The sequence below is a fragment of the Arvicanthis niloticus genome, chromosome 13, assembly GCF_011762505.2.
Source record: "Arvicanthis niloticus isolate mArvNil1 chromosome 13, mArvNil1.pat.X, whole genome shotgun sequence".
NCBI lineage: Eukaryota > Metazoa > Chordata > Mammalia > Rodentia > Muridae > Arvicanthis > Arvicanthis niloticus.
In genome coordinates this window covers 54,874,293-54,897,974 of record NC_047670.1, presented here as the reverse complement: position 1 = coordinate 54,897,974, position 23,682 = coordinate 54,874,293, and the positions used below count along the sequence as shown (strand labels likewise).

General features: G+C 51.0%; 1 protein-coding gene across 2 annotated transcripts; it reads left to right on the top strand.

Annotated features, from left to right (window-relative positions):
- Positions 1–6,806: 6,806 nt before the first annotated feature.
- Cbx6 (chromobox 6) lies at positions 6,807–16,439 on the top strand. Of its 2 annotated transcripts, none has more exons than XM_034516958.2 (5): positions 6,807–6,983; positions 7,163–7,206; positions 7,355–7,420; positions 7,544–7,610; positions 11,517–16,439. In XM_034516958.2, the coding sequence occupies exons 1-5, from the start codon at positions 6,915–6,917 to the stop codon at positions 12,459–12,461; spliced, it is 1,191 nt and encodes a 396-aa protein (XP_034372849.1). In that variant the 5' UTR covers positions 6,807–6,914; the 3' UTR covers positions 12,462–16,439. The 2 variants fall into 2 exon arrangements, with proteins under 2 accessions (XP_034372849.1, XP_034372848.1); XM_034516957.2 differs by having other exon boundaries at positions 6,809–6,983; positions 11,463–16,439.
- The last annotated feature ends 7,243 nt before the right edge of the window (positions 16,440–23,682 follow it).

Genomic DNA, 23,682 nt, shown 5'->3' with positions numbered 1-23,682 from the left:
AGACGTGATAATGTGGTGAGGGGAGGTCCTTAGGCCTCAGTTCTACACAAAGACCATAGACCACGAGCTAAGGCAACCATGGAAACCACCCACTTATCCAATAGCAAACGACCTGCCCTGAGAGCATACATATATAGTAAGTAACATGCACAGACCGAGCAGGTTGTATTTATATATTTAGGAACACACAATATTAAAAAAAAGAATTTGAATGTAAAGAGGGGAGTCGCACATGGAAGGAGTTGGAGAGTGGGGCGAAAAGGAGGAAGTAATGTAATTATATTATAATCTCAAAAAGAGAAAAGAAAAGAAAGAAACAAGCCACGCATCCACCTGAAGGAGATACACATGACGTCTCACACAGCTGACGGAGGGAAGAGCACACGCCAAAGGCCTGAGGTGAGTGCCAGTTTGGAATCTGCAGAGTCCATGAAGATGCATGAGCTGAGGTGCTAGAGAGGTGGCCAGATGTTAGGATCACTGGCTGCTTTTGCAGAGGACCCAGGTTCAGTTCCTAGTGTCCCAATGGCAGCTCACATCCACCTGTAACTCCAGTTCCAAAGGACCCAGTGCCCTCTTCTGGCCTCTGGATACACCAGGTAAGTATATGGCACACAGATATACATGCAGACAAAACACCCATACACATAAGATAAAATAGTGTTTTAAAGGATGCATGGGATGTCTCACTGCTGCACAGGAATATAGATCCTCTGCCCAGATGTCCTGGATCGTTTTAACCCCCACTCCCGATGCTGTTGTCTTCCTCCCAAGACCACACCCAGAATACTAAGGTTTACACAGACAGAAGCAGGCAGTGCCTAGAGTTAGCCTTCCTCTTCTGCACCCCCATAGTCTTAAACTATGAGGACTACACTGTAAACTATGGTACTAGCCCATGTACCAGGCCCCTCAAAAGATCAAGCTAGGGCCGCTCGCTATTACATGCACTGGGTAAGCCACGACTCTGAGTAGCTAGCGGGTCAATGAGAAGCATAGCATCTTCCAGTTTTCAGTGAGGATGATGAGGACACAGTACCCTGCTGAGCTAAGTTGGTCCACTGGGTCAGAGCCCATATCATAGCCCCCAGGACCTCATTGTGAGTGCAGAGAGATGACCTGAAGTTCCCAAGCACAGGCCCTGTTCTGTGTTGCTAGGAAGGGCTGTCCCACTCAGCAGTGAACTTGTCTTGGGAGAGCTATGGGACAGACCTCCCATGGATGGACTTCCATGGGTCCTGGGGAGTTACAGGTCCTCTTTCCTAAGTTTTTTTTTTTCAAGACAGGGTTTCTCTTTGTAGCCCTGGCTGTTCTGGAACTCACTCTGTAGACCAGACTGGTCTCAAATTCAGAGATCTGACTGTCTCTAAGGTGTATGCTACCACTGCCTAGCCTAGTTATTAATTAAAAAAAAAAAACATTTATTTGATTGTTTTTCTGCGTGTACATGTGCCATGCCTCACATGTGGAGGTTAGAGGACAGTCCATGAAAGTCAGTTCTCTCCTTCCCCCATGTGGGTCTTAGGGATCAAATTCAGGTCGTCAGGTTGGCAGCAGGCCCTTCCAGTGCTGTCTGGCCACAGCTACCTGCTCCCAGGTCCTCTTTCTCTTCTGGTTCTGACCTTGCTGAAAGTCAGCAGGTCTGAGGGCATCTGTGACTCAAGACTGATGTGCTAATGCCAGACAAGGCCCTTCCCCTGCCTCTGATCCACTTTCCTGCCCCAGGTGCCCCTCCTTCTGCCTGCATAGGGGTCTCAACACATCTTCTCCTTCACTTTAATTAGAGCAGTCACATGTGCCAAAGACTAAGGACATAGCATCAGCAGCTGGATATCACAAAAGAAGTGTCCCCAAAATACTACATTGTAAAAGGGGCATCTGCCCCCAGAGACCTCACTGGTTTAGTTTTTTAGGTTTTGGTTTTTCCAGGCAGGATTTCTCTGTATGACATCCTTGACTGTTCTGAGCTTACTCTGTAGACCAGGCTGACCTCAAACTCACAGAGATCCACCTGCCTCTGCCTCCTGAGTGCTGGGACTAAAGGTGTGCCCCACCACTGCCAGCTGAGACCTTGTTGCGGACAGTACTGCTCAACTCTTTGGGGCTACTATGTTGCTGTCCACACTGCCCCACGCTTTGGGGCTAAGTGCTCTGGTCAAGAGAGAGAGTGGGGATGGAGACAAGACCGGGTGTGTGGTCAAGTCTGGTTACTCCTTTATTTCCCTATTCACTCTATTACAAGAAAATCCTGGGTATTTATAAGCACAAGCAGGAGAACACAGGTGAAACCATTTTACCACGTGCACCATGCAGCTGGGGTCACTAAACAGCAAAACAAGCTATGTGGGATAAACAAGATATTTGTCAGAGTGTGCTTCCGCTGTTGTAGGCTTTTGAAAAACAAGTCTCTATCAGGGTATATGGGTCCAGATGGCTGCAAAGTTGATCTAGCCGCTTTCTGCTAAAGTCGGCTCCCAACAAGACCTCACCATTTATAACATGAGCTTTGTCACAAATTGGGACCTACTTGTGTTATTACAATAACCCTGAGTTGTTACAATATTATAATATATTACTATTATTAATATAAGATGAATTAATACAATCATATTAATATAATATTTATATTATATAGCACGCCACTATATAATATTATATGACATTAATATTTTCTTTTATATTAATTATAATATATAATAATATTATAATACATAGCACCGACTTGTATTATATTATAACAACCCTGAATCTTAGTTACTGTTTTATTGTTCTGAAGAGACACCATGACCAAGGTAAGTTACTAAAGAAAACATTTAATTGGGGACTTGCCTACAGTTTCAGAGAGTGAGTCCATGATCATCGTGGCAGGAGGTGTGTGGCAGGCAGGCATGGCACAGTGGTTGAGAACTCACATCTTGTCCACAAGAAAGAGGCAGCATGAGACTAGGCCTGGTACCAGCTTTTGAAACCTCACTGCCAGTGACACACATCCTCCAACAAGGCCACAGCTCCTAATCCACCAACTGAGGGGTAGGCATTCACTCGGATGAGTCTTTAGGGTCCATTCTCTTTCAAACCGCTACAGCTGCCCTCCCATGTGACCTTGTCACTCTTCCTTTTCGGGGGAATGATTATCTTTCCATTCAGGAGTCAGCCGCAGCTTAGTGGCTAAACACAGTCCAAGCTTATTGCATCTATGTCTACGAGTCAACACACCGGAGACTGCGTTCTGGTCTCCTGGACCCTTATCAAGGTCAGGACCCTACAGCAAGCTCCAGAACTATTGATACATTTCATTGCTCGGGATTGTAGGACAGAGGTCCACCGTTTCTAGAAGCCATGCTCCATTCCTGCCACTGGCTTTCTTTGAAGTGTGGCAGTTGGCCTTCTCAAAGCCAGCAGGATAGCATCTCTGTTGGCTAGATCTGTCTTGTAAGGAAAACCTACCCAGGCTAACTTTCATTTGGGCAATTAAGAGTTAACTAATTATGGATGTTAATTACATCTGCAAAATCATTTTACTTTTCCCAGAGAGCACGGTATGGGAGTAAAATTCCAGTCAGTCCTGCAAGCTCTCCCCATATGTGAGGGGAAGGGGTTACTAAGGATATACACACTTGGAACCTCGAGCCTAGGCCTTGTTTTGACTGTAGGATGTGTGGATGGAAGTGTTGTGTAATTTCCCCAGTTGGTCCTTCAGGGCTCCTTCAGGGCCCCCCCGGAAGGGCAAGAGCTCACCTGGAGACAAGAGGACCAGTCAGCGTTGGTTTCTCTCATTGTACCCACCATGATGACCCTGGGCAAGACCAGCAATGAAAACCATCAGCTGGGCCCAGCCAACAGAACAAGAGGAGGGAATGCATTCTGACAAATTGAAAGCACGCTTACATGGTTCATGCTTCAGGTAAGAGAGTAGTTCTCAACCATGGGTCGAGACCCCTTTGGGGGTCATATTGGAAATTCTGCATATCAGATATTACAATTCATAGCAGTAGCAAAATTACAGTTATAAAGTAGCAACAAAATAATTTTCATGGTTAGGGGCACCACAAAATGAAGAGCTATATTAAAGGGTTGCAGCATTAGGAAGTTTGAGAGCCACTGAGGTAAGAGAGCCGTTTCTCTGTGGAAAGCAGCTTATGCAGGCCAGGAAAGAAGTATTTTCCTCATAATGAATCAAACATCAGAACAGCTTGTGACAGGTGGAACAAACTTTGCTCTTCAGGATGCAATGACCTCCTCTAGAGGCTGACAACCACAGGACAGGCGTCTAGGGGGCATGTACAAACTTGTCTCTATCTCTCTCTCTCTCTTTTTTTTTTTTTTTGAATGAATAATATCCAATATTTCAATTTAAAAATAATTGAACATAACCATTCTCAGAATAGTCAATGACCAAAAAGTGCTATAAACCACTGAAATTTGAGGTGAGGCCCTGGAGAAATGGCTCAGTCTGTATAGTGCTGGCCACAGAAATATGAGGATTTGAATTTGGATTCAGAGCATCCCGGGCACAGTAGTACAGGCTGCAATTTCAGGACTGGTGTGTGTGTGTGTGTGTGTGTGTAGGCAGAGACACTGAGGGTTGCTCGGGTTTGCTGGCCAGTCCAACTTATTAGCAAGCTTCAGGTTCAGTTGAGAGACCCTCATGCACTCACATGCACGCACACAAGTGCACACACACACACACACACACACACACACAAAGTAAAACAGACAAAGGTCTAGAGAGGGGAACAGAGACTGTGTGAGAAGGCATACTGCTTTATACTTAGATTAAGGTTGCTGCTGTGGAGAGGCTTTTTGGTCCAATATAACCATGGGGTCCTCTTGAAGAAGCAGGAAGGTAGTCAGTGGTGATGAAGTGTCCATAGGATTAAAGACATGAGCAGCAACACCGTGTACCAAAGGAGTGACAGCCGCCTCTAAAAGCCAGCTGAGGCCAGGAGCTGGTTATCTCTTCAGGGTCCTTTGCCTTGACTTTAGCTCGCTGACAGTGACCTGGGACTTCTGCACTCCAGAGTGTGTCACGTTAAGCTGCTATATTTGGGGCTGTTTGTTCCAGTGGCAACATGATGTGAGTCCACCTCTGTTGGGGAATTATCTGTGTTGTGTGGTCACACGGGAGAGAGGCAATTTTCTCACCTGACTGATTTTGGTTTCCTGAAGCTTCCATAGTGGCTCACAAAGACTTCTGAATGATCCAGTATGTGGATGGGTGGTCATCTTCTTCATTCTGTGGCCTCCTCAGCTTCCACAAGCACAGACACCCACACATTCGACTTACCTGCTCATCCACGTCACCCCGGCAGAACAGCTCTGTACTCAGGTGAAGTTCACCTCAGGTTTGCTGTCATGCCAGCTAAGAGCATTTTCTCAGTAGCATAAAGACCTTCGGGGTTGTGCAGAAGGATTTCAGCCATATCTACAGGGGTGCAGTGATGGAAAGATGAGGCTTTCATTGGTGAATGTGCACCTTCTGGCACTGATGCTACAGTGGAGACTTGTACAACCCCCTGCCCCTCCCCTTTCTAATAAGCCAATCATGAAATCAAAAGACAATCCTGACCCTTACAAATCTCCACACACACCCCTTCCAGCCCAGCCCTAGACAACAGGTGAACAGGGCAAAATCTGTGTTAATATCCAATCAATATCATTAAGGGAGGAGAGCATCTCCAGGGTAAATAGTACAACCCTATGGTGCTTAAACATTTAAATATATAAAATGTATGTGCCTGTACTCTCCATGTGGGTGATGTGTGTGTGCATATTCATTCAGGCCTGGGTTTCAGGACAGAACCGGGCTAGAAGATCCTAATGGCTTAACGCAGGTTATGGATTGTTCCTTCACCTTATTTATGTGTGGATTTTTTCCCCCAAAGAACAAGACCACTGGCCTGGTGAAAACAAACGAACGAAATGGAAGATTTTTCGATGTGTGTTTTGCAAGGGGGGCTACATCCAAGAAGGAACGCTCCAGATCCCACTTGAGCCTCCCAAGAGCAATGGTGGGAGTCATCTCTGCAGCTGTGGGCTGTAGAATTGTGTTGTTGTGGCCTGCGGCCTGAAAACCCAAAAACAGATTTGACCACGAGGGAGGGTTCTGCTGAATGACCCAAAGAAAGCCTGCTTTGGGCTCAATCTGGGGTGCCTTGTGGTCCTCTTCGGAGACGTCTCCCTCTTTGCTTTACAAACACACTAGCCAATGTCTACTTGCAGGTGTTGCGACCATGGTCACAGACCTGGGTCACCACCTCCTCCACTCCCCTTTCCTGCGGTGGCGTTTTTGTTTTAACTTATCTGAACCGGTTACAAAACCACACTCCCACGGATACATAAATAATGGATGGGGTGATGTATTAAAGAAATCCCCACAAGGCCTGGCAAAGCTGCAGTGAATGCATTTCTGCTGTATCATATTTAACTGTTTGCAAACGTCTGCAGGAGGATGCACAGCGCCTCCGGGGCTCATCGCACCTCTCTGTCCAGGGCCTGGCAATTCTGGCATGAGGAGTTACAAGGAGGGTAGGAGGTGGCAGGGATCCTGGGCCTGCAGGATGAAGGGGGGCAATGTAACATTGCAGGGCACCTCACTCGGCTTGCCACCAGCCGAGCATCCACCAGTCTATCGCCAGGACTGCGGCGGAGAAGACAGGCCCCTTTAAGAGCCTTCGCGCGCCCCCGCCCCGCGAGCGCTCATTTTCCCTAGCAACCGCCCCGGGGGAGGGGGAGGTCCTGGCAACGGCGCTCAGGCCCGAAGCATCACGTGACGGCCCGCAGCTGGAACGCGAGCGCGCGCCCCGCCGAGCGCCCGCCCGCCGGGGGCCTGATCGCTGGGGCGCGTGCGCGAGCGGTGCAGCACCGGCCGCGGGAGCAGGGAGTATTATGGGCTGTGGGTGCCGCTGAGCAAGATGGAGCTGTCTGCAGTAGGCGAGCGGGTCTTCGCGGCCGAATCCATCATCAAACGCCGGATCCGCAAGGTGAGCCCTCAGCCCGGACAGCCCTGTGTTCCCCGCGGCCGTGTCGGAGCCCGCGGGCCCTCGGGGCGCAGAGGTCCCGCTAACCCGGTTCCCTCAGCCACCCCCGCGCCGTCGCCTCCTCCCGTCCCTGCATCCTCCCCACCCCCACCCCCTATTTTTTTTTTTTTTCTGTTTTTCAGGGACGCATCGAGTACCTGGTGAAATGGAAAGGGTGGGCGATCAAGTGAGTGTCGTGGGGTGGGTGGCATGGGGACCGGGGAAGCGGCAAGAAGACACCTGGGCCTTGGATAGGGGGTGCGTGCTTGAGCCCTCGCGGTGTGCCCCTGCCCCTTGGGTTTTCATTTTGCTTTTCTGTACGCGTGACTCGGCAGGTACAGCACTTGGGAGCCAGAGGAGAACATTCTGGATTCGAGGCTCATCGCAGCCTTCGAGCAGAAGTGAGTTGGAGAAGCTGGCAGGCGCGGTGGGGCGCCGTGCAGGGAAGCGGGAAAGGCGGGCTGGGTCGGGGAGTGGGGCCCAGGAAGGGACTCGTTTTCATCTTTGGCGTTTCTTGACTGCAGGGAAAGGGAACGTGAGCTGTATGGGCCCAAGAAGAGGGGACCTAAACCCAAAACTTTCCTCCTAAAGGTAACCTGGCCCAGCCCCAGCAGCCCCCTCTTGGGCCCCCAGCCAGGGCGCAGCACAGGCTCTGCAAGGGAGGGACAGATCAGCCGCTGCCTAGGCGGGCAGGCTTTTCCAGAGGGGCCCCAGCTGGGCAGAGGGTGGTTGTGAGTCCCTGACAAGTCTCTGGCAACAGGCCGCAGCCAGCCCAACCAGAGGGGCCTGGGAGTGGGGTAATCAGGGATGAAACCAGGAACTAGGGGTGGGAGACCTACTGTGCTCCAGGAAGCAGGTGAGTGAAGCAGGTGGGGCATACTCAGGAGAGGTGACCGGGAAGCCCTGTTTGCTAGTGAGACCCTTCATGTCCTTTAGCCTTGAACATACTGGCCTGTTTTGTGATTTAGAGCCTTGGGGCTATAGAGTCTATAGGCTTACCTCCTGGCAAAACACCAGCTTCCCTTGCCCTGAAGTGCCCACCTCTCTTGGGGTGTATTCTGTGCCTTCTCCCATAGCACTTGGGGGCCCAACTTGAATTTGACCTTAAATTACTTCAGTCTGAGTTTGATCACCCACACTGGACTACTAGCTTTCGGGTCCTGAGCCTGTCTACCCCCAACCCTGATATTTCTGGAGGTTCCAATGAAGATGGGGTGGGGCATGGTGAACATAGCCTGTTTGGCAAGAGAGGGAAGAACTTCATGGGAAGCCATCTTGGAGAGTTAGGGGTGTTTTTGTGTTGGTTTTTTGATGAGGAAGAACAGAGCCTGGGAAGAGGAGAGCAAGATGGCCCATGTTATCCACTTAATGCAAGGCTGCCGGTGGCCTCTGTAGTTTCCCTAAAGACCTATCAATGCCCCAGGTCTTCTCACCAGATTTGGCACCAGAAACACAGGAAGGGCTCCTTGGAGAAGAGACTGCAAGATGCAGAACCTCTTAATCTCCAGTTGTCCAAAGAGCTCCAAGCTCAGTGGGGGAAGGGTGGACCAGTCCCGCTGTCTCGGCCCCCTCCCCCAGCCAAAGGACTGGGTGTAAAGAGTTAGCCTTGGACCAAGTGCAAACATGGAAATAACGTTGGTTTCCGGAATCCTATAGTCTTGTAACCCCTACTCCCCGCCCCTAGCCACGGTGCATCTTCGGGGATTAACACAGCAACCTTAACACTGAAGCTTGAGGGTGGGGAGGGGTGGGCGGAGCAGCTGGAAGACTGGTGGGCTGTGTTGACAGCCTGTCGGCGCCCCTGGAGCGCCCTCTAGTGGTCAAGGCGTAATGATCTTGAGTATCGATTCTCAAAATGCCTTTTTCTTAAAAGTTGTAGTTTCTGAGTTGTTTGGGGGCCCAGCAGGGCCGAATCCTCTGCCTGAATCATCTCCTTTAATGTTCTCAACATCCCAGTGGAGTTGATAGTACTAGTCCTCTTTCACAGATGGAAGTTGAACACATCTATAGGAAACCAGGCTCAGAGATGCTAGAGCAGGAAGTGGAGCTGTCTGCTGTAGCACCTCAATCCAGAATTTAGGAAGCAGCAGGACATAGAGGGGTGCTTGTGAAGGGATGCAGAGGTGGCTTAGGCTGGATCTGTTGTTTTGTGATTAAGAGGCAGTTCAGCAAAATACACCCAGGTTTTTCTACAAGGAGTAATGCTGACATCCTGGAGCCTTTTTGAGATGGCTGCCATATTCCCATTCCTCAACCCGGAAAAGAAAACAGGTTAATAACTTATCCACCACCACAGAGCTAGCAGCAGTGTCTAGATGCTGTCTGCAGTACTCCACAAACCCTGGAGCCACCCATCCTGTTAGTGCAGTGAACGTGGCCAGCAGTGATTTTGAAATTCACTAAGCAGACCTACTGTCAAAAAACTCTCAACCTGAGGAGAATTACATCTGTGTGTGTGTGTGTGTGTGTGTGTGTGTGTATCTACCATGTTCGTGCCTGGTGCCCATGGAGGCCAAAGGTGGATCTCCAGAATTGGAGTTTCAGGCATTTGTGAGATGCCATGTGAATGCTAGGAACTGAACCTGGGTCCTCTGGAAGAGTAGCCATTGCTCTTACCCTCTGAGCCTTCTGTCCAGTCTGAGAACCGTATCTTATGCAATACTGTTTAGACACTGTAAAGTGAGAGATGTTTCTTATGGACCATTTGAAAGCATGGTTTAGGAAAAGCTGGTTTCTCAGAAGCCTGGTACCTGCCAAGTACTGGCTGCCTCCAGATGTCTGGTCAGCAGGAGCTCTAACGTCGCTCACAGGAGAGCACCATGGCAGGACTCGCTGGGACGGCACAGAAAAGGGGGAGTGAGGTTTGGACTGTCATCTTGGGTCCACTGTTTGCACCCATTCTGCCACTCTAAGGACTGCCTGTCATCCCTCAACCTCTGTCGGGGCTAGCTAGTCAGTGGGGGGCAGGAGAGGTGGCTCAGCAGCTAAGAGTGCTGTTCTGTCAGAGCACCAGACTCCCCAACACCTGTAACTCCAGCCCCAAGAATCTGATGACCAGGGAGTGGAGGCAGGATGCAGCATGAGCGTGAGCGGATGGCAGGCCCTTGTTTCTGAAGAGATTCCTTGAGCTCCCCCAGTGACAAGGAGGAGCGTAAGGGGGGAGGAGTGTAAGGGGGCCCCTTGTGGAACTCAACTGACTGGGCAGAGGAGCCCTGGGAGCTAGCTGTGCCTGGCTCAGTGCTGCCACCTAGTGTCAGTGAATGCTGACAGGGATGCCTCAGCAGGGCCAGGTAGTCTTAGGTGTGCTTGTTCCTTGAAGGTGTCAGGCTATCTGGTAAGATAACACAGTTCACCATAAACAGGATACCCCTGGTGGGTTGTGATCTAGGTTTTGTCAGGGGGCGTAACAGGTTTTCTCTTTGTAGTGATTAAGCATCCAATGTGTAGGTGGAAAGTCCCCCCTCCAACACCCAACAGATTAAACATGAGGATGAGTCTCTTCGGTACCCCTAAAGTGTCACAACTAAAGTGTCACAACCTAACCCTATGCTTGGCCCCACTGGAGCCTGAGTTGCTGTTAGTCGGGATTCTTGGCCTTCCATATTTGGTCCTCAGCCACAGCTGTTCACTCACTCTCACCATTGCATCCTCTGAGCACTGGGGTGTGGCCTGCACGGGTCTTTGTCCCCATGTCCCACCCTGGCCTCAGGAACTGCTGGGATTCTCTAGAGAGAACAAGAGCAAGGGCCTCTTTTAAAGTCATGGTTATCTGTGGTCAGGCTGGATTGAGCTGGGAGGCAGGAGTGGGAGGATCTACTCTGTCTCCAAGAATTAGCCTGTGGAAGAGTCCCAGGCTTGCCTGGGATCCTTAACAGAAGAGAGAGTTCCTCACAAGGTCCCTGTCACTATTGCTGAGTCGGCAAGAATGGCCCTGGGTTGTGGGTGGGGGGAGAGCAAATGCGTGCGCGCGCATGTGTGCACGAACACACACACACACACACACACACACACACACACACACTTAGGGTAGTAAAAAGACCTTAAGAATTACCTGGCTCTTATAGACAGTTACACACTGCCATCTCTCTGTTTGGTTTGGTTTGGTTTTAAAGAAGAGTATTATGTAACCCAGGCTATCCTCAAACATACTGTATAGCTGAAGATAGCCTTGAACTTATGGTCCACCTGCCTCTATTTACAGGTATGCCTCACCATGTCAGGTTTATTTGGTGGCTAGGACGGAACTTAGGGCCCCGTGCATCCCAGGCAAGCCTGAGCTGCTCTCCTCAGACCTTTCCTTTTCTGTCTGAAGGGTCAGAAGTCACTGATTGTTCTGGGTACTCTTTCTGAACTTGTACTGACAGAGCTCAGGGCTATCTGGCACAGGGGTGTCCAGGGACCGCGGAAAGTCTTGAGGTCCCACCCACGCCCCTTTGCCCGCAGGCCCGGGCCCAGGCGGAGGCCCTTCGCATCAGTGATGTGCATTTCTCTGTCAAGCCGAGCGCCAGCGCCTCCTCGCCCAAGCTGCACTCCAGCGCTGCGGTGCACCGGCTCAAGAAAGACATCCGCCGCTGCCACCGTATGTCCCGCCGCCCCCTGCCACGACCAGACCCACAAGGGGGTAGCCCTGGCTTGCGCCCGCCCATCTCGCCGTTTTCTGAGACCGTGCGCATCATCAACCGCAAGGTGAAGCCTCGGGAACCTAAGCGGAACCGCATCATCCTGAACCTGAAGGTGATTGACAAGGGCCCGGGAGGTGGCGGCACTGCGCAGGGCACCGGGGCACTGGCCCGCCCGAAAGTTCCCTCGCGGAACCGGGTCATTGGGAAGAGCAAAAAGTTCAGTGAGAGCATGCTCCGCACCCAGATCCGCCACATGAAATTTGGTACCTTTGCGCTCTACAAGCCCCCTCCCGCCCCTCTGGCGCCCTCTACTGCGGGCAAAGCCGACGTGGCCTCCTCGGGGTCTGGGCTGCTCCTGGCCACCCCAGCTGCTGCCCCCTTTGACGCACACAGCTCCAGCTCTTCCGGCTGCCCCTCACCCACACTGCAGTCCTCAGACCCAGACGATGCACCACCCAAGCTACTCCCCGAGACCATGAGCCGATCTGCACCCAACTGGCGAGAGTCAGAGGTGCTCGATCTGTCCATCCCTCCTGAGGCGGCTGCCATTGGCCAGCGGGTGCCTCCTGATGTCACTACTGCTGCAGGCCAGGTGCTTCACACAGCTCTGGAGCCCACAGGTGCCGGATCCTCCGAGCCTGAATCTGGGGACTGGCGCCCCGAGATGTCACCATGCTCCAATGTAGTCGTCACAGATGTCACCAGCAACCTCCTGACCGTGACCATCAAGGAATTCTGCAGCCCTGAGGATTTCGAGAAGGTGGCTGCTGGGGTGGCAGGTGCTACAGGGGGTGGGGGTGGCACTGGCCCAAGTAAGTGAGGGGCTTCCTCAAGGAGGGAGGCTTTGGGGGGCCTCCTTCCTGGAGTCATACTTGTGTTCCCACCCCGTCCCTGCCCTCAGACCCATATGCCTGTGCTTTGCTTGCCTCAAACGGCTCAGTGTTGACCCAGGGATGGGGCTGAAAGTCCTGAACTTGGTTAGGGCCCTGGTAGGGCACAGGAAGGAAAATGTGCTCCCTGGTGTCCCTGGCACTATCCCTGACTGTGCAGGTGGGGCCCACTAGGTGGTTTCTGGTGAATCCCCATAATTTGGGGTTCGCCTATCCTATCTACACCCCACCCTGCCTCTCCTAGCTTGCTTCTTGCTCTGTGTGCAGTGTCTGGTCTCGGTGCTATCTTGGCATCTGCAGGGCCCCCAGGAGGTCCCACCTAGGGTGGGCACAGTCTCTCACTACCACCCTGGCACTGAGTGAAGGATGAGGCCAAAATGGGTCCTCCCTCGACACCATTGAGGGTGGCAGCAGCTGGGCCAGAGGTCCCCTTCCCTGCTTGCCTACTTGTGGACCAGGCCTATGCAGATCTCCTGCCCCACACACTGTCTCTATCCAAAACCTCCTCTGAAGGTGGAGGGGCTGGCAGACATGGCACCCTGCCTGCCACAGCCTCTGGGCATCTGAAACCCCTTCTGTTTTCTACCAAAGGTGCTGCAAGAACCTGCTGTGGAAACTTCTGGCTGTGCATGTGTGTTTGCCCCTTAGCCCCTTGTGTAGATCTATGTGTGTGTTGGGTGCAGGACCTTAGTTTTCCCCTGCAACACCCTTTACAGTTCCTCAGAACAGGGTCGCTGAAGGCGTGGCCTCCCTTGCCTTAGCCAGACCAGTCTGTGTGGTTTGTCGTGGAGGCCACAGGCCTCTCCAATCCCAGGTTGTTGGGGGGAACATGGAGGCCTCAGGCCCTTCTTGGGATAGTTATCTTGAAGGTCAGACCTTTACTGCAGACATGGCACAGGGGGGACTGTGTTAGCAGAAGATACCCGCTGCAGCCTCTTGTTGCAGATGTTTGTGAAGGAAAGAGGAGGCCCAGAGGCCTCCCAGGGGTCTTCCCTTTCCCCCTCTCCTGGTTTGCTTTTCCCTGCTGAGGCTTCCAAACAGTCTAGCCTGTTGGAAGACCTGTTGGAAGACGGGTGCCTTCTGCTGCTAGGGACCGGAGGCAGCCATGCCAATGGCAGAGACCAAAGCCCCAGATTCAGGCCGGGCACCGGGAGAGTAGGCAGAGGGAGAGCACGGAGGAGTCTGTGTTCAGCAGAGAGGGAGGCGCCTGTCAGTCCCCAGGCAGCACTGGCCTACCCTTGGCCTGGGATTCACCTGAGTGTTGAATGGCGTGTTCCTGTGTGTAGCCTGAGCTGGCTTCTGGTGTACACAGCCCTTGGTACCTTACTCAGAAGCATGGGAAGAGGCAGAACCGCGTGCTCTAAGGACAAGTATTCTGGTCGTAGGGGAAGATACTCTTCCTTGCCATCTGCCTGCCAGGGTCTGCAGCACAGCCCCAACCCTCCTTGCCCCAGGGTATAAAACAGAGCCCTCACAGGGTTCAAGGGGGCCACAGTCTGGTCCCACCTTGTCCTGTGTTAGCTCTCATACCGTCCAAGTGCCAATTGGCTTTTCCCCCAAATAAGGGCTGGTATTTCGCCTCTGTCCCCAGGGGCGATTTCCCCCTCCCCCTTCCCCAGGTGAGCCACCACCTGGGTGCCAGTTACAGGTGTTTGCAGAGACCATAGAAATGTGTTTTCCTGAGAGTCTGTGTCATTTGTGACCTTTTTTTGTAAAGAAGTTGTGTTTTCAGAGGTGATTTTATGACAGGAAAGTGAAAGAGTTAGTTTTGCAAAAAAAAAAGAAAAAAAAAGAAAAAAATTTTTAAAAAGGAAAAAAAAAAAGAAAAGAAAAAAACAGAAAAAAAAAACCACCATTGTGGGACTCCTAAGAGTGTAAGGTGGGGGGGGAGAGAAAGCTATTTAAGAAGAACGTATTAATGCAGCGATTGCACAGGTGAGGTGGCAATGTTGGGGTGGGTTGGAGGCCTGAGCTAGCTGGTGGGTTCCCTGGGATAGGAGGCACCACAGAGGTGGCCACGGCTGTCCGCCTTCCTTGACAGCAGGCAGGGTGAGTCTGTTGTGACATAGGAACATGCTTCTGCTTGCTTGAAAGAAAGGACAAGCAGTCCCAAGGTAACTAGCAGGAAGCACAGGGACAGGCAGATGGCGGTAGTGGGACTCAGTGGGACCCGACTCACTGCTGCACTCATGCTCAAGGCCTCAAGGCTCATGGACAGGGAAGACGTGGGCCTGCCAGTGAGCAGACCCCTTCCCTCTCCTGAATGGTCTGGAGCAGGAGACCCAGAGGCTGCACAGACTCCTACACAGCCCTGCATCATCAGCTTACTGCAGGCCCCTCCCCCACCCCTGCTGCTTTTCATTTGCCTAATTACCAAGCAGAAGTTGCAGTCCAATTTGCTTTATTTTTTTGTATGTGAAATGATCCTCCTACCCTGCCCTGCAGGTTGTACCCTGTAAGCACACCCTTCCTACCCACTTGTCAGGAACTAGGAGTGGGTGAGTCCTGGGTCTTAGGTTTTGAGATGGAGGATTGAGACCCATCCCTGCTGTGGTTCTTGCTCTGATCTCAGTCAGTCCCTCTGTGAGAAGCTGGACAGTGCAGCAAGGCCGAGGCCTCGGCAAGAAGCACTCTGTGACCTCCAGCTGCCCAGCCTGAGGGAGCAAAGAGAGCCTCCCTCTATGGCTTCAGTGGGAGCTGGTGGAACGGAGGGCATTGTCTCATTTCAAAGGAGGCTGAGCTACTTCACTGGAGTATGGAGGGTTCAGAGCGCAGGCTGGCCTGGCCTTTAAAGGGAAAGGTGGGACTCGGCTGGCCATGGCCTAGGCTGGAGAGTTGGCCCTAGCAGAAAGTAGGTCAGTCAAGGATGGGCTAGCCTCTGGGAACCTGAGAGGGCACACCCACCCCTTCTCTTTACTTTTCTGGTTTGTTTGGGGTTTTTGTTTGTTTGTTTCTTTTTCTTCTTTTGTTTTGTTTTTTTTGCACTTCAATGAAAGGTGGAGCCCAGCCTGGTCAGTTCTACCCTTGGGTTCCTGTGCACTAGACCAAGGTGGCCTCTCTGGGGCTTCTGTGGTTCAAGAAATCAATTTAAAAAAAAAAAAATAAGAGAAAATTTAAGGGTTTTAGTTTTGTTCTGTCTGCTTCTCTTCTTGGTTCAGAAAGTGCAGAGAGTGTGGTTCCCCTTCTGACAGACACTTGAGAAGCAAAAATCGGCAGCTGGTCAGGTAGGGGCTCAGGACCCCACTTCCCAGCCTACAGTTCCCTCCGTCCTTAAAGGAGTCAGGGTTTTACTCCGGCTGTATGCAGTGTTCTGGCCGTGTAATGGAGCCAGAGGGTCTGAAGGGGCCAAGTGGCGGGGTCAGATGCTGGACACACCTGGGCTGAGGGGGAAGCAGGCATCTTTTTGTTGGTTTTAACTTAAAAACACAAAGGCCTAAAGAAATATGTATCTTATAATTTTTTTAATTTTTAAGAAGCTTGTTTGATGAACTGCACGAATGGATTCTATATATATATATATATATATAATATACGTACATAGCTCTATATTTGGGGATGGGCACTGTCTCTTTTCTCTTGCATTTTAAAGATGAAGTGTCTTTGCCTTTGTCTGTGGTTCAACCATCCAGCTCCCAGCTGGCTAAACTTTGCCTCCAGTTAAGTTAATGGCAGGAACTTAATAAAGCCGGCCAGCGGACGAAGGGGCGGGCCCCCAGTCTGCCCTGCCCCTTGGGGAGGAGAGCTGATTTTGGATGTGGGTTCGGTAGATCTGGGCCAGGGGAGGGCGGGCTCGTGCTGATCACTCTGTCTTGTACGTTTCGTTCTGCTGCTTTTCAATATTGTATCAATGCCAGGAAAGGGGGTGAAACCTCCTTCACCCCCAAATAAATTGTCACATTCCGAAGCTATATCCCAGCCCCCTGGGTGAGGTGTGTGCCTCATTTCTTCTGGTTCCCATGGTAGCTTTTCTTGTTTTGAAGCGGTCTCTAATGCTGGTGGCACACTCTGGAGTTATAGGCGTGAGCCACTAGCCTGGGACAGCAGAACCATGTCAGTCAGTGCACAGCAGATAAAGGCGCTTGCTGTGAAGCTTAGTAACCTGAGGTCCAGTCCTAGAACCCACATAAAAGGGGAAGAAGAGTAACCAGCAACCAGCTCTGCACAGTTGTCCTCTCTCCCTACTCATGACACGGCATGCTTACACATAGTTCATGTGGGCGTATACACACACAAACACACAAGGGGCTATAGAAGTGGCCTAGAGTTATGAGCACTTACTACTCTTGAAGAAGACCCAAGTTCTAGTCACAGCACCCACGTAGGGTGGCTGTCGATCGATCTCCTGTAATTCTAGCTTCACATGTATCACATGCCTCTGGCCCTCCCAGCCCCCACCCACGATGAACTGTAGGCCTGCAGCACACTTGGCTGGGAACACAGGCCTGCTGCTCTTGGAAGTGTGGCTTGTGGCTGGTAGGCACATGGCTGGGGTGGAGGGCCAGGGGCCAGTACCCATGAAGCTGTCACTCTACAGCCTAGAGCCACACAGGTCTGGAGGAGTACATGGCTGCTTTCCTGCTGGTCCCCACAGTCTAGCACCATGGTCAGAGCGTGGGGTCTTTGAGATTCTGAGTGACATGAGCCATCCCCGAGGGCCTGAGCAGGAAGCAGCCTTCCTTGGTAAGCTGCAGGCTCCATCCAGCACATTCTGTGAACATCTGTTGGTCAGGTGTGGGCAGTGTCACCACCCCCTCCTCTTCCCACCCCAGTATGACGCCTCCATGTCCAGTGTCACAATTGCCTCCCCTCTTTGCAGCCCTGTTTCCTAGCCTGTTCCCTTTAGCAGAGCCATAGCCATGGATGACATGTCTGTATTCCTGCCTGCTTCCCAACAGGGGCTCTGCAAACTCTTCAGACTGCAGTGCAGCTCAGTACCCTCAGCCTACAAGGTGTCCTCTCCCCCACCTCTTGTCATCCACCCCAATATATGTCCTTCAAGACCTCTCCCATTGTCCAAGTGCCTGGCCATTCCACCTGTCCTCCAGGCTCTTTCCTGACTGCACCTGGCATTGATTGTCCTGTGATCTCTTCTGACCCCTCCTTCAAAGTTGGTTGCCTTCTCTCATTTGCTGGCAGCTGGAGCACACTCTTGGCGCACTGCAGGCCTACCCTATCAAACTAACCGACAGGACAGTGATGTCCTCCAACAGCTGAAAAGCAGATCTTGACTGTTTTGGTACTGCCAGTGACCTTAGCTTGTGGCCAGCAAGACCAACAAGGGGTGGTGGTGGGGGGATCTCTGCCCAAGACTGGCCATGGAGATAAGGGCTGAAGAAACCAGGGTGAGCAGGAGGAAAAGACCTCACAGAAGCACTGGCAGGGAGTGAGGCAGAGCAGTCCAGTCATGAAGGCTATGCTGGGCCTTTGTGGCATTTGCTTTGTGTCACTGACACCTAGACACCATCTCATCATCTCGTTGCACTCCTGGGAAACTCCCAGCAGGGGAGTTTTGTTTCTTGAACTGGATTCATGCAGCCCAGGCTAGTCTCAGAGTCAGTAGGTAGCTGAGGGTAGCCTTGAACTACTCCTGCTTTTACCTCCCAAGTGCTGGAATTACAAACACTCACCACCAAACCTGGCAGTAGAACTCACTCTGTAGACCTTGCTGGCCTCCAAGTCAGAAGACCTTGCCTCTGCCTCCCGAGTGCTAGAGATGAAAATCAGACTTGGGGCAGAGTGAGGAGCGGGATTGCTGATGGGTGAGAATGACTGTTCGATTGCAAGCCTGATTTGTTGATTTTGAAAAGCCGTTGGACTGTGTGAAGCAAGTGATCAGAGAAGCTGTATTAGAATGTCACGCCCCTCCTCCCAGGCCAGATGAGGATGCTATGATACTTCATCCGGATGCTGGCCTCAATGAGGGCTCACTTCAGAAGGTCCCATAGCCTGCAGAGGCAGGGCACACCGACACCTGCTCTTCAGTGGTGTGCCATAGAGGAAGTGACAGGGAGAGGCTGGGTCCTGGCCTCTGTAAGGGAAGACATGAACCTAGGAGAGTCCTGGTGTGTGTGTGTGTGTGTGTGTGGGTGTGTGTGAAAATGGCCACTCCAGGGTGAGATTTGAAGTGACATCTGTAAGGATGATGAGATCTGGGCACAGGAGGCAACAGGACCAGAAGTAGCTGGAGTCCGGGATGTTTGGAATATGTGGGATTTGGTGATCCAGTGGCTTTAGAGTTTTCTAGAAGGAGCTATAAAAACTGCTAGGTATGTGAGGTGTAGGCAAAGAAGTGGGAGTTGGCACTGCTCACAGGCCAAGAACTCAGTGAGGAGGTAGCTGGGGAGATGACTTAGTGGGTAAAGTACTTGTCACAGAAGCACAAAGCCCTGAGTTTGAATCCCAACTCCCATGTAGATAGCCAGGTGGTACTGTGTATCTGTAGTCCCAGGACAAGGGAGGTGGAGACAGGAGGATCCGTAGGGTTTTACTGGGCTAATCTAGGCTCATCTGTGAGTTCTAGGTTCAATGAGAGACCTTATCTCAAAAACTAAGATAGAGGCCAGGAAGTGGTGGTGAATGCCTTTAATCCCAGTACTCAGGAGGCAGAGTCGGCTGATCTCTGAGTTTGAAGCCAGCCTGGTCTACAGAGTGAGTTCCAAGACATCCAGGACTACACAGAGACACCTTGTTTTTTTGTCAAAAAACAAAACAACAACAACAAAAGACAAAAAACCTAAGGTGGCAGGTCAGTGATAGAGAAACATACCTGCTGTGGACTTAAGGCCGATACAAGGAGGTATCTGGGGAAATGTACACACTCTTGGAACACCTTGAGGGTGAATTAGACAGGGGACCCAGAGGGAATATTCAGGAATAGGTTTGAGGCTGAGCCAGTCCCTGCCAACTCAAGCACCACCAGAGTCTTGAAGTCTCTGAGATAACTCTGCATCAGTCATTTTTTGAAGACCACCAGAAACTTGGGGATTAATTCTAGAGGGTACTGGGAAATTCAGGTGGGGAAATTCAGCCCCTTGCACTCCTTGTCCCCTTTCCATCTCATGCCTTCCATCACTGTGAGCAGCTCAGTGGTGAGACACACCTCACACAGGTGAAGAGGCAAGGTACATTGTCGGGGAGCCCCCCAAATCTGTCCAGAGAGTGGAGACTGGTCTGGGGTACAAGGACTAGTACCTTCTGTAATAAATCAAAATGTTAGAGGCACTATATAAAAAGTCACTGACATCTTTTCAAATATTCAAGTTTCTAGGTATTTTTTAGAAGTCCCTGGAGACCAAAAACCAACGAGAAAATAAAGCATCTGAGAGGCCAGCAGATGCTGTCCTGTGGGCACCCCGTGGGCACCCTGTGGGCTGCTAGGAACAGAACTAAGACCTGGTGGGAACAGAACTGGCCCCTGCAGGTCTCGATAGTTAAAGAGCTTAAACTGTACCCCTATGTAGGGGTGGGGCCCTGGGACTGGGCCAGCAGAGATTCAGAACCAGGATGCCTGTGTTGAACTGGACCCCAGCCCGGGATCACCCCTGTACAGAGGTGATGTCTGGGAAGTTGGCTCACTCCCGACTCTGCTAAAAACACACAGGAAGAATCCTCTCTTGAGAAATTATAACTCTAAACCTTTCCTGGCACAAAGTTAAAAGTGTGAACTTGTGTTTCTCACACAGCCCCAGAACTCTCAAATTGAGAAATTAATATCAAAAACAACACTGTGTTGCATGACACCAGAGAGCGTGTGGGAATAGTATATAAAAGTCTCTAGAACACTGTGCCCACTGCATAGTGCACATGAGATTTCCTCTGAAGAAATCCCTGGTAGTCATGACATCCCAAGCTCAGATGGCAATAATAGCAAAGGCACAAAGGCAGACTGTGGGGAAAGGATTTGGGGAAAGGATTTGGGACGGAACACTTTATTTTCAGTAAAGGGCAGGGGGCTGAGAAGCTCCTGAGTGTCACTTGGAGAAGGTGGACCACTGATCTATATATCCCTGGCCCAGTTTTGACCTAGGGTCTCTCTCATTGAGTTGCCCAGACCAGCCATGAACTCATTCTGTAATGCTGGCGGGCTTTAAATATGACCCTTCTACCTCCATACCTGAATCTAAGATATAGAGTCTACACTGCCAGGCCTGGCTCCCAACACCTTTTTAAGTATGTACTTTGAGGATTTAAAAACTTAGCATGTCTACCCTAAACAGAACGTAAAGCAAATCTCAGTAAAATTTTAAGAATCGGTGTCACAGATGACATTATTGGATTAAGAGTCAATGGCGGTGTCCGGGGCACTGTGGGATGAAGAGAGCCGAGAGCCCACACATAGACATTCATTTACAGGGTCAGGTGACTTGCTTACATTTACTTGCTTGTTTATTGTGTGGTGTGGCCGCGTGTAGAGGTCAGAGGACAACCTTTGGGAGGAATTTCTCTCTCTGTGGATCCCGGGGAACAACCTTAGGTCCTCTGGCTTGCCTGGCAAGAACCTTTACTTTCTGAGCCATCACACCAATCCTCATCGAATTATTTTTTCAAAGGTGCCCAAACTAGCCAGTGGCAAAAGACCAGTTTTTTTTTTTCCCCCCTTTTGAGACAGGCTGCCCTCAAATTTGCTGTTTAGACAAAGATGGTTTTGAACTCCTGCATACCACATCTGGTTTATGTGGTGCTGGGTGGGGTAGAACCTAAGGCTCTGTGCATGTTAGGCAAGTGTTTCACCAACGGAACCACATCCCCAGCTGCCGCCTTTTCAATGAATGAAACTTTGTCTGTTTGGAAAAGGAGGAAAAGGAGAAGGAAGAGGAGGAGGAGGAGGAGAAGGAAGAAGGGGAGAGAAGGAAAAGGAGGAGGAGGAGAAGAAAGAGGAAGAGGAGGAGGAAGAGGAGGAGGAGGAAGAGAAAGGAGGAGGAGGAGGAGAAAGGAGGAGGAGGAGGAGGAGGAGGAAGAAGGGGAGAGAAGGAAAAGGAGGAGGAGGAGAAGAAAGAGGAGGAGGAAGAGGAGGAGGAAGAGGAGGAAGAAGAGGAAGATAAAGGAGGAGTAGGAGGAGGAGGAGGAGGAGGAGAAGGAGAAGAAGAAGAAGAAGAAGAAGAAGAAGAGGAAGAGGAAGAGGAAGAGGAAGAGGAAGAGGAAGAGGAAGAGGAAGAGGAAGAGGAAGAGGAAGAAGAAGAAGAAGAAACTGGGTTTTTAAAAAGTACACACACACACACACACACACAAAAGTAGACATGGTACAGTGGAAAAGACTTTAAGGAGTTCCAGCAATACAGTCAGCTAGTACACAGTGTTTAGATGAAATACTTAAAATCTTGAGTAACACACACACACACACACACACACCACACACCACACACACACACCACACAGACACACACACACATACCACACACACACACATACCACACACACAGACACACACCACACACACATACCACACACACAGACACACACCACACACACATACAGACACATACACAGACACACACCACACACACAGACACACATACACCAACGTGTACACACATAAGCACACAAAAAATGGGAAAACATTGCAGAAGCGCTTACTCCTGCTGAATTTCATTAGTAAAGATGGCCAAGTTTATATTGTGTGTTTTCTGTACTGAAACACTGGAAACAAAATCAGTTCCCCAAATCACACCCGACTTCATCCACTCAGCAAGCATGTCACTGCTGTTCACCTGCCCCTGTTGCCTCCCCCAAGCGTGTGCAGTCTCAGTGGGACAGTGAGTGAGATCTGAAGACAGCCATGACAAAGCTAAGAGAAGGCAAACCACCCAGGAGGCCCATATCTGATCCCAATTAATGCTGCATGGGACAGGGTCCCCTCCTGTTCCTCAGCTGGGATATGGCCTTCATTAGAGAAACCTGGGACCAAAGTCTCTTTTGTCCTTTTCCAAAGGCTTCATGAGCTCAGAGAATGATGAGGGCCTGTGCCTTGGCTTACAATGATGGTCGGTGGTCACGGTCAGTTGCCACAGCAGGGGCCTTTATGAGTAAGTGGGCCTGGGGGGGGGGTGATTGGCAGAGCAGAGGGCTCGGGGAAGCAGGACAGGCTCGGTGGCAGGGGTTCTGTGTTCTGGGAAATAATGACACCCCCTGCCATGTCCTCTGGTCACTCTTGCTTCATGGTCTAAAATGGAGCTGTGAGCTAAACCTTTTGCAGTTGGATTTGGTGTCCCAGGCTGTCTCTGTCATGGCAGAGGCTCTGACTGTGTGCAGGGAACCAAGATACATTTTGGAAAGGCAAGCATGCCTCTGTCCCCGGTGGAGGTTCATAAACATGGTTGTCACCTCCCTGGCTCCCTTGGAGACCTCTGCCACACTCAGGCTTGCTTTTAGGGCAATGGCATCTCAGCAGGTGGCTTGCTGTTCTGAGTACCTCCCAGCACTCTTTACCTGCTTTCAAACTCAGGTACCATTAGGAGCCATGTCCAGAACTCATGTGGCTTGGTGGGAACCTGGTGGTCACCTCCCATCAGGCCTCACTGTTCCTTTACCTTGAAGGAAAACAGGTCACCCTGGCAAACTGGGTTATCTGGGAGGATGGAAGGAGGTTGTGGCTAAGAAGACACACCTTCCAGATCTATGTTCAGATGTGGCTGCTCCTGGCGTCAGATGTCCCAGATGCTTGGGCACCACCAGTTAACACTGGCCAACACCGCCACGAACGGCTTGAAGATAGTAGAGAATCAGGCTGAAGTCCCTGCCCTCTGTGACCTCAGCCAGGCCAGTAGCCTGGCCATGCTTCGTTCTTCACCTGGAAAATGGGGGACAGGGCTTCCTCATTAAAAATATTGAACATGGGTGGAGCATAATTTGTAAGGATTGGCCCACTAAGTTCAACTACCCAGCGCACCACTCCTTTAATGCCCAGAGAAGTCCCAGATCCTACCAGGCAGATTCCTGAGAGATAGCCCCCAATACAGGCCCCAACCAGTCCTACTAAACCATCACACCATCCTGGCACAACAGAATCCCTGGAGCTAGGCTGCCTAGTTGTGTAGAACTCAGGACACATCTCTTATCTGTTAGGTATCTTCATATCCCCCATCTACAAAATGGGGGAAAGTCTAGGGAAATAGTCTATGAAGTGCCTTGCCTCGAAAGCATGTTCACACCCAG

Coding starts and splice junctions, on each gene's coding strand:
- Cbx6 (XM_034516957.2), top strand. CDS start 6,915: ATGGAGCTGTCTGCAGTAGGCGAGCGGGTCTTCGCGGCCGAATCCATC. Junction 7,421..7,543: donor ATCGCAGCCTTCGAGCAGAA/GTGAGTTGGAGA, acceptor TCTTGACTGCAG/GGAAAGGGAACGTGAGCTGT. Junction 7,611..11,462: donor CCAAAACTTTCCTCCTAAAG/GTAACCTGGCCC, acceptor CTTTGCCCGCAG/GCCCGGGCCCAGGCGGAGGC.